The sequence below is a fragment of the Dendrobates tinctorius genome, unplaced genomic scaffold (genome assembly GCF_039654945.1).
Source record: "Dendrobates tinctorius isolate UK_male_01 unplaced genomic scaffold, ASM3965494v1 ptg000043l, whole genome shotgun sequence".
NCBI lineage: Eukaryota > Metazoa > Chordata > Amphibia > Anura > Dendrobatidae > Dendrobates > Dendrobates tinctorius.
This window is the reverse complement of record NW_027361711.1, coordinates 11,290,086-11,305,353: the sequence shown is the minus strand read 5'-3', so window position 1 is coordinate 11,305,353 and position 15,268 is coordinate 11,290,086. Positions and strand designations below refer to the sequence as shown.

At 45.9% G+C, this 15,268-nt stretch overlaps 1 protein-coding gene across 2 annotated transcripts in view; it reads right to left on the bottom strand.

Annotated features, from left to right (window-relative positions):
- The window catches only part of IL17B (interleukin 17B), a 34,865-nt gene that overhangs the window by 11,022 nt on the left and 8,575 nt on the right, over positions 1-15,268 (bottom strand). For both annotated transcript variants that reach the window (XM_073575199.1, XM_073575200.1), the window contains one exon: positions 845-1,173. In XM_073575199.1, coding sequence (XP_073431300.1) covers positions 845-1,173 — 329 coding nt within the window. The remainder of the gene's footprint in view (positions 1-844; positions 1,174-15,268) is intronic.

The window sequence follows — 15,268 nt, the reverse complement described above, 5'->3', positions numbered from 1 at the left end:
TATGACCACAGTAAAATTAGTGGGCGTTTAGTGGAATAATTCCTGGCCCATGCAGTCTCAAGTCAGAAAACTAGATCACCTGTTGACCCATGTGTCTTCACAGCTGTTTTCTCAGTAATGGAGGAGTGGACTGTCTATGTAAAGGCATAGTTTGACTTGTCTTTGAAAGAACTATAAATATAGTTTTGGGGTTTTCTTGGGGGGGAATCCTACTGACAGATTCCCTTTAAGGTACGCATCCAAGAAGAAAAGATGGGCTGTAGACTGACCCAATAGGGAGTCAGCTGCTGGGGTTGAGAGTGAACAGAATTAAACAGTTTTGCAGAGTATTATAATGCATTCAAGTAAGGGACTTCATAGCACTCCTGCCGGATGGGTGCATATGTAGAGTTCCACTTCGACTCCAGTAAATACGGCGAACTTGACATGCCCCAAAATCAAATTTCAGAATGTATTAAACAGGCAATACATCATAAATCATATGACGTTTTTGTCAATATATGGTCAGACCTTCATCAGAACCAGATAGCAGTGAAGGACAGAAGAAAATGAAAAGAAACTGATGTAAATGTGCTCAAGATAAAGCAGTTAGAGCAGCTTTTTTTCAATTTCTTCTGTCCTTCACGGCAATCTGTTTCTGATGAAGGTCTGACTACATATAGACTGAAATGTCTACAAAAATTAATGCAGATACTTAGACCTTGATTATATGTCACAATACAGAATGAAGGCCTTGTACTACAGGGTAATCATGGGGTTCTTATCTTTAAACGTTATTACTGAGAAATTATTTCTTATGAACTTTGAGAGAATAAAACATTATTAAGTTGTGGAAAAAAGTTACCGGTAAGCCCAGGGTGATAAGCTTCTCCTATTAGAAAGCCAAAGCCTTAGGTTCACTTCACATTTTCCGCCAGAAGATTCAGAGCCATTTCGCAGCTGGTGTACCATTTCCATTAAACTTTGTTCATATTCCTCCACTAAACTATAAATCTGTGAAGGAGCAAAAGAATTTACACCCAGCACAGGGTCTGGAGAAGTCTTCCCATGGCCTTTGTCCTGAGTGGGGTTCTGCTTTCCTTTAGTTTGACCTTTTTTCCTTGTTTTCAAAGGTTTTGATGTGTCTGAACTGAGGACCTGGACGAAGAGGAGAGAACTGGCATAGAAAATTATCTATGAAAGAAGACAAACTTTCATTAGTAAATAATATGGTAATGGTGAAAAAAGTCCATCAAGTCCAACCTATAAACCTGCCATCGTGATCCAGAGAAATGCAGAAACCCATGAGGCAGATGTCAATTGCCCCTGATTAGGGGAAAATTATTTTCTGACTCCAAATATGGCAATCAAAATAAATCCCAGGCTCATTGTGCCGAAATAAAACAAAACAAAATAAAAATTATATATACCTATATATATATATATATATATATATATATATATATATATATATATATATAGTGGGGAAAAAAGTATTTAGTCGGCCCACCAATTGTGCAAGTTCTCCCACTTAAAAAGATGAGAGAGGCCTGTAATTGACATCATAGGTAGACCACAGCTATGAGAGTCAAAATGAGAAAACAAATCCAGAAAATCACCTTGTTTGCTTTGGAAAGATTTATTTTTCAAATTACAGTGGAAAATAATTATTTGGTCATTAACAAAAGTTCATCTCAATATTTTGTTATCCTTTGTTTGCAATGACAGAAGTCAAACGTTTTCTGTAAGTCTTCACAAGATTGGCACACACTGTTGGTGGTATGTTGGCCCATTCCTCCATGCAGATCTCCTCTAGAGCAGTGGTCCCCAACCTTTTTTGCACCGGGGACCGGTTTCAAGCAAGACCATTCTTCCATGGCCCGGCAGGGCGGGGATGGAGGTGTGGCAGGGGTGTGGCTTTGGTCATAAGGGGGCGGGGCTATGGACATGGTTGTAGTGTAGCAGTGCATACTTATAATTAAATAACATTTATAATGTGACTCAACTCACCATAGGTTTTGAATAAGTGCTCCATCACCCCCTTCTCCCCATCATTGCCTTCACCCCATCACTCCCTTCTCTCCATCATTGCCTTCACCCCATCACTGCTCTCTCCATCATTGCCTTCACCCCATCACTCCCCTCTCCCCATCATTGCCTTCACCCCATCACTGCCATCTCTCCATCATTGCCTTCACCCCATCACTCCCTTCTCCCCATCATTGCCTTAACCCCATCACTGCCATCTCTCCATCATTGCCTTCACCCCATCACTGCCGTCTCTCCATCATTGCCTTCACCCCATCACTCCCTTCTCCCCATCATTGCCTTCACCCCATCACTCCCTTCTCCCCATCATTGCCTTCACCCCATCACTCCCTTCTCCCCATCATTGCCTTCACCCCATCACTCCCCTCTCCCCATCATTGCCTTCACCCCATCACTCCCTTCTCTCCATCATTGCCTTCACCCCATCACTGCCGTCTCTCCATCATTGCCTTCACCCCATCACTCCCTTCTCCCCATCATTGCCTTCACCCCATCACTCCCTTCTCCCCATCATTGCCTTCACCCCATCACTCCCTTCTTCCCATCATTGCCTTCACCCCATCACTCCCCTCTCCCCATCATTGCCTTCACCCCATCACTCCCTTCTCTCCATCATTGCCTTCACCCCATCACTGCCATCTCTCCATCATTGCCTTCACCCCATCACTCCCCTCTCCCCATCATTGCCTTCACCCCATCACTGCCATCTCTCCATCATTGCCTTCACCCCATCACTCCCTTCTCCCCATCATTGCCTTCACCCCATCACTGCCATCTCTCCATCATTGCCTTCACCCCATCACTGCCATCTCTCCATCATTGCCTTCACCCCATCACTCCCTTCTCCCCATCATTGCCTTCACCCCATCACTCCCTTCTCCCCATCATTGCCTTCACCCCATCACTCCCTTCTCCCCATCATTGCCTTCACCCCATCACTCCCTTCTCCCCATCATTGCCTTCACCCCATCACTCCCCTCTCCCCATCATTGCCTTCACCCCATCACTCCCTTCTCCCCATCATTGCCTTCACCCCATCACTCCCTTCTCCCCATCATTGCCTTCACCCCATCACTGCCATCTCTCCATCATTGCCTTCACCCCATCACTGCCATCTCTCCATCATTGCCTTCACCCCATCACTCCCTTCTCCCCATCATTGCCTTCACCCCATCACTCCCTTCTCCCCATCATTGCCTTCACCCCATCACTCCCCTCTCTCCATCATTGCCTTCACCCCATCACTGCCGCCTCTCCATCATTGCCTTCACCCCATCACTCCCGTCTCTCCATCACTGCCTTCACCCCATCACTGCTGTCTCCCCATCATTGCCTTCACCCCATCACTCCCCTCTCCCCATCATTGCCTTCACCCCATCACTGCCGCCTCTCCATCATTGCCTTCACCCCATCACTCCCGTCTCTCCATCATTGCCTTCACCCCATCACTCCCCTCTCCCCATCATTGCCTTCACCCCATCACTGCCGTCTCTCCATCACTCCCCTCATGGCCTTCTCCTCATGTCCCCATCTCCTCCAGGGCCAGGCTACACAAACACAAGCCAACACACACACACACACACACATTATACATACACACACCACCTCTCTCCTCTCACCTGCCCGCCGCCCGCGCTTCCTCGCTCTGACACAGCAGCGGCCGCGCTCCTCTCTGTGTCAGTCAGAGACAGGAAGCGCAGGCGGCGGGCAGGAAGCTGGACGCAGTGGACGGGTCCTTGCAGCTCCGCTCCTGCTATTCCCTCTTGCAGGCAGCGGAGCTGCTTGATCGCTCCCTGCCCGCCGCTAAGAACTGCTGCGCGCCGCCCCAGCCCCCGCTACGCCACTGACCGCCCTTGGCTCCCCTTGTGTCCGCGGACCGGCAAGGGCACTGCAGCGGCCCGGTGCTGGGCCGCGGACCGGCGGTTGGGGACCCCTGCTCTAGAGCAGTGATATTTTGGGCCTATCGCTGGGCAACACAGACTTTCAAATCCCAAAGGTTTTCTATGGGGTTGAGATCTGGAGACTGGCTAGGCCACTCCAGGACCATTATATGCTTCTTACAAAGCCACTCCTTCGTTGCCCTGGCGGTGTGCTTGGGATCATTATCATGCTGAAAGACCCATCCACGTTTCACCGTCAATGCCCTTGCTGATGGAAGAAGGTTTGCACTCAAAATCTCACAATACATGGCCCCATTCATTCTTTCATGTACATGGATCAGTTGTCCTGGTCCTTTTGCAGATGTTGCCACCCCCATGCTTCACAGTAGATATGCTGTTCTTTGGATACAACTCGGCATTCTGTCTCCTCCAAACACTAGTTTTGTTTCTACCAAACAGTTCTACTTTAGTATAATGAGACCATATAACATTCTCCTAATACTCTTCTGGATAATCCAAATGTTCTCTAGCAAACGTCAGATGGGTCCGAACATGTACTGACTTAAGCAGGAGGACACGTTTGGCACTGCAGGATCTGAGTCCCCGGCGGCATAGTGTGTTACTGATGGTAGCCTTTGTTACTGTGGTCCCAGCTCTATGCAGATCATTCACTAGGTCCCCCTGTGTGGTTTTGGGATTTTTGCTCACCGTTCTTGTGATCATTTTGACCACATGGGGTGAGATCTTGCGTGGAGCCCCAGATCAAGGGAGAATATCAGTGGTCTTGTATGTCTTCCATTTTCTTATTATTGCTCCCACAGTTGATTTCATCACACCAAGCTGCTTGCCTATTGCAGATTCAGTCTTCCCAGCCTGGTGCAGGGCTACAATTTTGTTTCTGGTGTCTTTCGACAGCTCTTTGGTCTTCACCATAGTGGAGTTTGGAGTGTGACTGTTTGACATTGTGGACAGGTGTCTTTTATACTGATAACAAGTTCAAACAGGTGCCATTACTACAGGTAATGAGTGGTGGACAGAGGAGCCTCTTAAAGAAGAAGTTAGAGGTGTGTGAGAGACAGAAATCTTTCCTGTTTTTAGGTGACCAAATACTTATTTTCCACCATTATTTGCAAAATAAATCTTGCCAAATCAGACAAGGTGATTTTCTGGATTTGTTTTCTCATTTTGACTCTCATAGTTGTGGTCTACCTATGATGTCAATTACAGGCCTTTCATCTTTTTAATTGGGAGAACTTGCACAATTGGTGGCTGCCTAAATACTTTTTTCCCCACTGTATGTGTGTGTGTGTGTATATATATATATATAATGTAAAAATTGTAACAAAAATGTCTCTCCATCACTCCCCTCATGGCCTTCTCCTCATGTCCCCATCTCCTCCAGGGCCAGGCTACACAAACACAAGCCAACACACACACACACACACACATTATACATACACACACCACCTCTCTCCTCTCACCTGCCCGCCGCCCGCGCTTCCTCGCTCTGACACAGCAGCGGCCGCGCTCCTCTCTGTGTCAGTCAGAGACAGGAAGCGCGGGCGGCGGGCAGGAAGCTGGACGCAGTGGACGGGTCCTTGCAGCTCCGCTCCTGCTATTCCCTCTTGCAGGCAGCGGAGCTGCTTGATCGCTCCCTGCCCGCCGCTAAGAACTGCTGCGCGCCGCCCCAGCCCCCGCTACGCCACTGACCGCCCTTGGCTCCCCTTGTGTCCGCGGACCAGCAAGGGCACTGCAGCGGCCCGGTGCTGGGCCGCGGACCGGCGGTTGGGGACCCCTGCTCTAGAGCAGTGATATTTTGGGCCTATCGCTGGGCAACACAGACTTTCAAATCCCAAAGGTTTTCTATGGGGTTGAGATCTGGAGACTGGCTAGGCCACTCCAGGACCATTATATGCTTCTTACAAAGCCACTCCTTCGTTGCCCTGGCGGTGTGCTTGGGATCATTATCATGCTGAAAGACCCATCCACGTTTCACCGTCAATGCCCTTGCTGATGGAAGAAGGTTTGCACTCAAAATCTCACAATACATGGCCCCATTCATTCTTTCATGTACATGGATCAGTTGTCCTGGTCCTTTTGCAGATGTTGCCACCCCCATGCTTCACAGTAGATATGCTGTTCTTTGGATACAACTCGGCATTCTGTCTCCTCCAAACACTAGTTTTGTTTCTACCAAACAGTTCTACTTTAGTATAATGAGACCATATAACATTCTCCTAATACTCTTCTGGATAATCCAAATGTTCTCTAGCAAACGTCAGATGGGTCCGAACATGTACTGACTTAAGCAGGAGGACACGTTTGGCACTGCAGGATCTGAGTCCCCGGCGGCATAGTGTGTTACTGATGGTAGCCTTTGTTACTGTGGTCCCAGCTCTATGCAGATCATTCACTAGGTCCCCCTGTGTGGTTTTGGGATTTTTGCTCACCGTTCTTGTGATCATTTTGACCACATGGGGTGAGATCTTGCGTGGAGCCCCAGATCAAGGGAGAATATCAGTGGTCTTGTATGTCTTCCATTTTCTTATTATTGCTCCCACAGTTGATTTCATCACACCAAGCTGCTTGCCTATTGCAGATTCAGTCTTCCCAGCCTGGTGCAGGGCTACAATTTTGTTTCTGGTGTCTTTCGACAGCTCTTTGGTCTTCACCATAGTGGAGTTTGGAGTGTGACTGTTTGACATTGTGGACAGGTGTCTTTTATACTGATAACAAGTTCAAACAGGTGCCATTACTACAGGTAATGAGTGGTGGACAGAGGAGCCTCTTAAAGAAGAAGTTAGAGGTGTGTGAGAGACAGAAATCTTTCCTGTTTTTAGGTGACCAAATACTTATTTTCCACCATTATTTGCAAAATAAATCTTGCCAAATCAGACAAGGTGATTTTCTGGATTTGTTTTCTCATTTTGACTCTCATAGTTGTGGTCTACCTATGATGTCAATTACAGGCCTTTCATCTTTTTAATTGGGAGAACTTGCACAATTGGTGGCTGCCTAAATACTTTTTTCCCCACTGTATGTGTGTGTGTGTGTATATATATATATATAATGTAAAAATTGTAACAATTAAGAGACCACCACATCAAAGTCCTGTACTGTCATGAAAGCTGTTTTTAAAAATCATGGTTATTCCACAAAATATTCATTTCTGAACTCTTCCTGAGTTAAAACATTAGTATTGTTGTTCTTAAATGATTATGAGCTTGTTTTCTTTGCATTACTTCAGGTCTGAAAGCACTGGGGTTTGTTTTTTGGAAATTTTGATCTTTTTTCTTTGTCAGAAAAAAAAATTTATTGCTTAGAAATTCGGAGACATGTTGTCAGAAGTTAATAGACTAAAAGAGCAATTTACATTTTACTCAAAAATATACCTATAAAGAGAAAAATTTAGACAAACTGAACATTTGAAAGTGGTCTCTTATTTTTTGTCAGAGCTGTAGATATCTATATATGTAGATATATATATATATATATATATATACACTCACTGGCCACTTTATTAGGTACACCATGCTAGTAACGGGTTGGACCCCCTTTTGCCTTCAGAACTGCCTCAATTCTTCGTGGCAGAGATTCAACAAGGTGCTGGAAGCATTCCTCAGAGATTTTGGACCATATTGACATGATGGCATCACACAGTTGGCGCAGATTTGTCGGCTGCACATCCCTGATGCGAATCTCCCGTTCCACCACATCCCAAAGATGCTCTATTGGATTGAGATCTGGTGACTGAGGAGGCCATTTGAGTACAGTGAACTCATTGTCATGTTCAAGAAACCAATCTGAGATGATTCGAGCTTTATGACATGGCGCATTATCCTGCTGAAAGTAGCCATCAGATGTTGGGTACATTGTGGTCATAAAGGGATGGACATGGTCAGCAACAATACTCAGGTAGGCTGTGGCGTTGCAACGATGCTCAATTGGTACCAAGGGGCCCAAAGAGTGCCAAGAAAAAATTCCCCACACCATGACACCACCACCACCAGCCTGAACCGTTGATACAAGGCAGGATGGATCCATGCTTTCATGTTGTTTACGCCAAATTCTGACCCTACCATCCGAATGTCGCAGCAGAAATCGAGACTCATCAGACCAGGCAACGTTTTTCCAATCTTCTACTGTCCAATTTCGATGAGCTTGTGCAAATTGTAGCCTCAGTTTCCTGTTCTTAGCTGAGAGGAGTGGTACCCAGTGTGGTCTTCTGCTGCTGTAGCCCATCTGCCTCAAAGTTCGACGCACTGTGCGTTCAGAGATGCTCTTCTGCCTACCTTGGTTGTAACGGGTGGCAATTTGAGTCACTGTTGCCTTTCTATCAGCTCGAACCAGTCTGCCCATTCTCCTCTGACCTCTGGCATCAACAAGGCATTTCCGGCCACAGAACTGCCGCTCACTGGATTTTTTTTCTTTTTCGGACCATTCTCTGTAAACCCTAGAGGTGGTTGTGCGTGAAAATCCCAGTAGATCAGCAGTTTCTGAAATACTCAGACCAGCCCTTCTGGCACCAACAATCATGCCACGTTCAAAGGCACTCAAATCACCTTTCTTCCCCATACTGATGCTCGGTTTGAACTGCAGGAGATTGTCTTGACCATGTCTACATGCCTAAATGCACTGAGTTGCCGCCATGTGATTGGCTGATTAGAAATTAAGTCTTAACACACAGTTGGACAGGTGTACCTAATAAAGTGGCCAGTGAGTGTATATATAATATGTAGTATATAACACGATTATCACTAAAAAGTCATTTTCTAATATTAAAGGGGTATTCTGAAGTTTGACTATCTGCTGGATAGGGGTTAAAGTCATAATCCCTGGGTGTTCAACCACTGGAACCCCCACCAATCATAAGGAGCAGGATGAAAAGAGTGAAAATCGATAATAAGCACTCATTCATTGCTCCAATCATTGTTATAGGAGTGCACAAAAGTCTACCCAAGTGCAATTCTTGGCTTTCCCTGGCTGTCCCATTAAGAGTGAATGGAGCAGTAGTGTGCACCATCAACCACTCTATTCACACAGAGTTCTTCAGGGTCTCAGGATCGCTGGGGCTCCAGCGGCAGACTCTCTGTGATCAGGATGTTATCCCCCATTGCCTTTGCTTTGCTAGTTTAGTGTTAGCAAAAGTGGAATTACATTACATGGACGTCTTAGATACATTATTATAACATGACACAGGGGTAAAGGTCCAGTTTTTATTCTTTCCTGCACTCAGGTGTTAATGACTATCGCTGGACAGGAAAGGAACAAGCTAGCAGATCTTAAGTTACAATAAACTAGCAAATGACATGTTCCTATAAACATCCTCCAGATATGAATAGCTAGAAAACACAACACACACAATATTTCTTAGGCTTGTCAGAATCCCCGCTTGTTGAGCTCTTCCATTTGACTAATTTAACATACTAGAAAAGAAAAAGGAAGAAGAATTACTTCCACTTGATGACCAACTGGGGTGTAAGTCTATTACAAGATGTTCTGGTTCTTGTTCAGTAGTATTTAACGTAACTAATAAATAAGTTATTTAACATGGTTTAAAAATATAATACCTAGAAACACCAATTTTATCCTGCATGCAAATAGCCATAAAGCAAAAACATCAATAAAGCTCAAAAAAAAAAAACAACGATTTAAACACGACCAAGGTAACAATTAAAAGGTATATATGTTTATTATAGCTTTCATGTAAGAACATGAATAAAAAGTCAGATAAAATACCACAGGTACAGAAATAAGAAAGGTGGGTACACCCAAAAATAGTACAAAATCCTAGTAAAACCTCCAACAAACAGTATGTTATATGTATGGCAAGTGTCTGTTAACACAGGCACCAATGATAATGAATTATCACGTTTATATATGTTTTCAATGTAAGTACAGTTTTAGTCCAATTTGCACATTATCATAACCATCACAATTGAGTTAGGGAAATAACCTCCAAATATAGACAGGCATAGAGCGTAACATAATAAATATTGCACAATGCCCTATAATATAGCAGAGTAGTTACAAATATACATACGAAACGCGCGTCGGGTGTGGTCGGTCCCCGTCTACTAGTCCCAGGTAATCATGCCTCCCTTTGTTCTTATGCCACATTACAGGCCTTTGATTGTGCTGCATTGTTCCTTACCTTTGGTACATTATATGTATATTTGCAATGACGCTGCTATATTATAGGGCACTGTGCAATATTTATTATGTTACGCTCTATGTGTTAGGTGTCGGATTTCTGCGTTTACTCCTCAGGGATCCAGACCCTCACATTCTGCAGTCTCCTGCTGTTTACCTACTGCAGAGGAGATTGCAGAGGAGATTGCCTTGCAGCAAATCTCTCCTGAGGCTAAGTCCTTCTGCCCTCCTACTGAGCATGCTCATGGGACAATCTCCCATTGGAGCTCAGGAGTCATGTGCTCAGGTCCTGCTCCAGATCTCATTGGTCCATCTCAGAGATCTGGAGGCTTGCAGAAGGTCCCGGCTGCTATAAAAGGCGCGCATGGCTGTTCCACCATGCGCTAGAATAGACTTACTTGCTGCTGTGTGTATGAGGACGGATGTAGGATTCTGGTGAATAACTCATTATAAAACCCCTTTCCTCTGATATTACGTATGTGGTCAGGGACTGAGTTGGAATCAGCGCCAGCGCTCCTCTGCTGCAACATCCACAGCTGCTAGGTCCGACATTGCGCTTGCGTCATAGCTTTGTCGTTTAGTGGCAGTGTCCACACAGCGCTGCAGTAGCAGCTCTCCTTAGCGTCCGCAGCTGCGACGCCACACACACGGTAGGTCTAGACGGACGTAGTGCCGCCGTCTTGGGCTACTCCTGTGACCGGATACCGTGTGTGTATTTATACTGAGTACTGTGACCTCAACAGGCTCAGTCATTGTATTTTTGTTTATTTGGCATCTCTGTGACTTAACAGAGATTGCTCTGCGCACCTAGGTGATGTTTAACCCTGTGCGCATTACCGCCATATTGCTCCTGCCACCACTTAGCAGCGGTTATATCACCTACTGCACGGTGGACCCCGAGCGGCAAACGCACTTTATTATAATTTTTATTTAGTGCATTCTGCCGTTCCTAACATTATACTAGCGCCAGGGTCTGGCTAATGATGGTAGAACAGCAGCAACTGTTACAGTGTATTCGGCAGCATGAGGGCCGGTTGGCCACTCTTGAGAGGGCTCTCTCAGCTGCACAATCCACCGAAGCTGCTGTAAAGGCAATCACAGACGCATTTGCCCGTATGTCCACGTCCTCCCTCGCGCCGACAGTTACCCACCTCCCGTTGCCCGATAAATTTTCTGGCGATGGCGCCTCCTGTAGGGGTTTCATCAGTCAGTGCTCTATTCAGCTGGAGCTACTGGCTGCGCGATTCCCTACAAAATGGACCAAGGTGGGGTTTATTGTTTCCCTTCTGTCGGGCAAGGCGTTGGAGTGGGCTACGCCATTATGGGAGCGTGGTGACCCAGAGGTTCGGACTGCTGCTCACTTTCTAACAGCTATTAAGCAAGTCTTCCTCGGTCCACGGGTCACGCACAACACCTCTTCAGCTTCTTGCGTTGACTCAGGGTTCTCTCTCGGATAGTCAGTATGCCGTCTGTTTTCGGACATTGGCTTCCGAGCTGGAGTGGTCCGATAAAGCACTCATCCCTGTGTTTTGGAGAGGTTTGGCGGAGCATGTTAAAGATGCTCTCTCTATCAGAGAGGTTCCTGCAAGTTTGGAAGAGCTGATTGCCATTTCCACCCGCATTGACCTCCGTTTTTTGAAGCGCGGTATGGAGTGTGCTCAATCCAAATGGAAGGTTACCTCGGCTCCCAATTTTTTGAGCCTCTGGAACTACCCGAACCAGAGGTTCCACCCCAGAGACCATGGAGGTGTCTCGCATTCTCCAGGCGCGTCTGGCACAAGACTCCAGTTGCGGTTATCATTGTCAACACGCTGTGTCTCAGAACAACAGTGCCCCACAACGGCCGAATTCTGTGCCGCCGGGCAAGACCCTTGTTCCTCCCCACCTTCGGCCGAAGGTGCTCGCCTGGGCACACGCGTCCAGGAAGGGTGGTCACTGTGTTATATGCAGACCACAAAACTACTGGCAGGGTCTTACTGGTGGCCGCACAGGGCTCAGGATGTTAAAAAATATATTTGGGCCTGCGCCTTTTGTGCTCGGAATAGCCTCTCTAAATGAAAGGTGGAGACGCCTGCTGACACACGGTGGTGTTCCACTTTCACTTCTGCTCCCGTTGTCTCCCACGGGTCCCTTCTCAGACCTGGCGATCTTGTCGCCCCTGACGCCTTCCACTTGTCTCGGCTTTCTCTGTCACCTACCGGGACATCAGACTTGCCTTCGGACGAGTCTGAGGCCTATATCTCTGATGGGCACAAGTTAGTGGATCAGAAGGCTCAGGGAGGACGGGGCCCTAGGAGGGGGGGGTAATGTTAGGCATCGGATTTCTGCGTTTACTCTGCAGGGATCCAGACCCTCACATTCTGCAGTCTCCTGCTGTTTACCTATTGCAGAGGAGATTGACTTGCAGCAAATCTCTCCTCAGGCTAAGTCCTTCTGCACTCCTACTGAGCATGCTCATGGGACGATCTCCCATTGGAGCTCAGGAGTCATGTGCTCAGGTCCTGCTCCAGATCTCATTGGTCCATCTCAGAGATCTGGAGGCTTGCAGAAGGTCCCGGCTGATATAAAAGGCGCGCATGGCTGTTCCGCCATGTGCTAGTATAGACTTACTTGCTGCGGTGTGTATGAGGACGGGTGTATGATTCTGGTGAATGACTCATTATAAAACCCCTTCCCTCTGATATTACATATGTGGTCAGGGACTGAGTTAGAATCAGCGCCAGCGCTCCTCTGCTGCAACATCCACAGCTGCTAGCGTCCGACATTGCGCTTGCGTCATAGCTTTGTCGTTTAGTGGCAGTGTCCACGCCGCGCTGCAGTAGCAGCCTCCTTAGCATCCGCAGCTGCGACGCCGCACACACAGTAGGTCTAGACGAACATAGTGCCGCTGTCTTGGGCTACTCCTGTGACCAGTTACCGTGTGTGTATTTATACTGAGTACTGTGACCTCAACAGGTTCAGTCTTTGTATTTATGTTTATTTGGCATCTCTGTGACTTAACAGAGATTGCTCTGCACACCTGGGTGACGTTTAACCCTGTGAGCAATACCGCCATATTGCTCCTGCCACCACTTAGCAGCGGTTATATCACCTACTGCACTGTGGACCCCGAGCGGCGAACGCACTTTAGTATTTTTATTTAGTGCGTTCCAACGTTCCTAACACTATGCCTGTCCATATTTGGAGGTTATTTCCCTAACGCAATTGTGATAGTTATGATGATGTGCATATCGGACTAATACTGTACTTACATTGAAAACATTTATATATACACATATAAACGTGATAATTGATTATCATTAGTGCCTGTATTAACAGACACTTGCCATACATATATACACATATAACATACTGTGTGTTAGAGGTTCTACCAGGATTTTTTTTTACTATTTTTGGGTGTACCCACCTTTCTTTTTTCTGTACCTGTTGTATTTTGTCTGACTTTTTATTAATGTTTTTATATAAAATCTATAATAAACATATATACCTTTTAATTGTTACCTCGGACATGTTTAAAGCATTTTTTTCGCTTTATATAATACCTAGGTTTTATCTGACAAATATTAAGTTATTTTTTTCGTCATTATTTTGTTTGGTGTACCACAGCAGTGACATTAACTAGAACTGGACATGCCTGAAAAATTGCTGAAAATATAAAAAGAAAATTGGTCTGGGAGACTGCCAAGATGACTACACCAACATTAAAGAACCTCCAGGATTTTTTTGGCAAATACTGGTTGTGTATTACATGTGACAACAATATCCCGTGTTCTTCCTATATCTGGCCTGTTGGGTTGGGTGGCAAAATGGAAGCCTCCTCTTACGAAGAAAAACATCCAAACCCAACTACATTTTGTCAAACCATACATCAAGTCTATCAAAAACATGTCGAAAAACATGTTACGTTCTAATGAGACTAAGGTTGAACTTTTCGCCCATAATTCCAAAAGGGATGTTTGTCACAAAGCCAACACTGTGCATCACTAAAAGAATGCAATACCCACACTACAGCATGGTGGAGGTTGTATTATGATTTGAGGTTGTTTTTTTGACAGCTAGAACTGGGGCTTTAGTCAATATGCAGAGAATTATGAAAAGTTAGAAAATATCAGCTAATTTTTTTATCAAAGCCTTCAACCCTCCGTTAAAAAGCCAAACATGAAGAGGAATTTCTCCTTTCAGGACTATCCTAATCATTCTCCAAAACAACAAAAGAATAGCTTTGCCAGTAGAAGATCAGAGTTTTGGAATGGCTCAGCCAGAGCCCAGACTTGAATCTAAGGCTGGAGTCACACTAACCTGCGCAAAATACGCTCCATATTTTACATGCGTAATACGGATCAATGACCACTAAATAGTGGTCCGTAGGTCATCCGTAAGCAAGGTGAGGTCACGTATTTTGCGCATGTGTGTATCCGTATGTAATCTGTATGCAATCCGTATGGCGAGATTTTCTCGCAGCCTTGCAAAATGGACATTTAACGGTTTTGAGGCCTGCAAACAATTTAAATCATTAGCCTGCACCCTATTTAGACACTCAGAAACAGGTTGCTGCCTACATTCTGTACATTTGTCACCTTGCTTTCATGAGGTGTGTTGGTGTTCTTTGTGCAGTATGGCAGAGGGTCTGACATTCAATACAACCGAGCAGGTTCTCTTTACCTGCCAGAGAATATGGGAAGCAAGATGTGCCACAGTGCCATATCTTGCTTCCCATATTCTCTGGCAGTTTTTCCACTTTGGAGTGGTCGGTGGAGGTCCTGCAGCAGCTGATACTGTGTTATGTCTTCAAGCCAGTTGTGGGTCACACAACTGGAATAGGTGAGTGGAACTGCATTACACCACTCACATCGTAGTGTCACTAGTGATAGGGCACTATTGCGCCTCTTGTTCCCCCACCCTTTTTGTATTGGTTCTCATTACCTGGCTTTTGTCACGGCGCTTTGGCCAACCATATCCTGTGATAGTGGATCCGCGGAGGAGGAGACGCATGTGGGTACATCCACTTTTGCGGCAACGACTCACAAGAGGTCATTTTCACATCCTCTATTCGTCTCTGCGGGAGCATCCGGAGAAATTTTACCAGTACTGTCGAATGAGCATTTCCACATTTGATCGCCTCTTGGAGACAGTGCGCCCTGGGATCACCTACCAGGACACAAGGATGCGCAAAGCCATATCTGCAGAGGAGCGACTTCTACTCACAA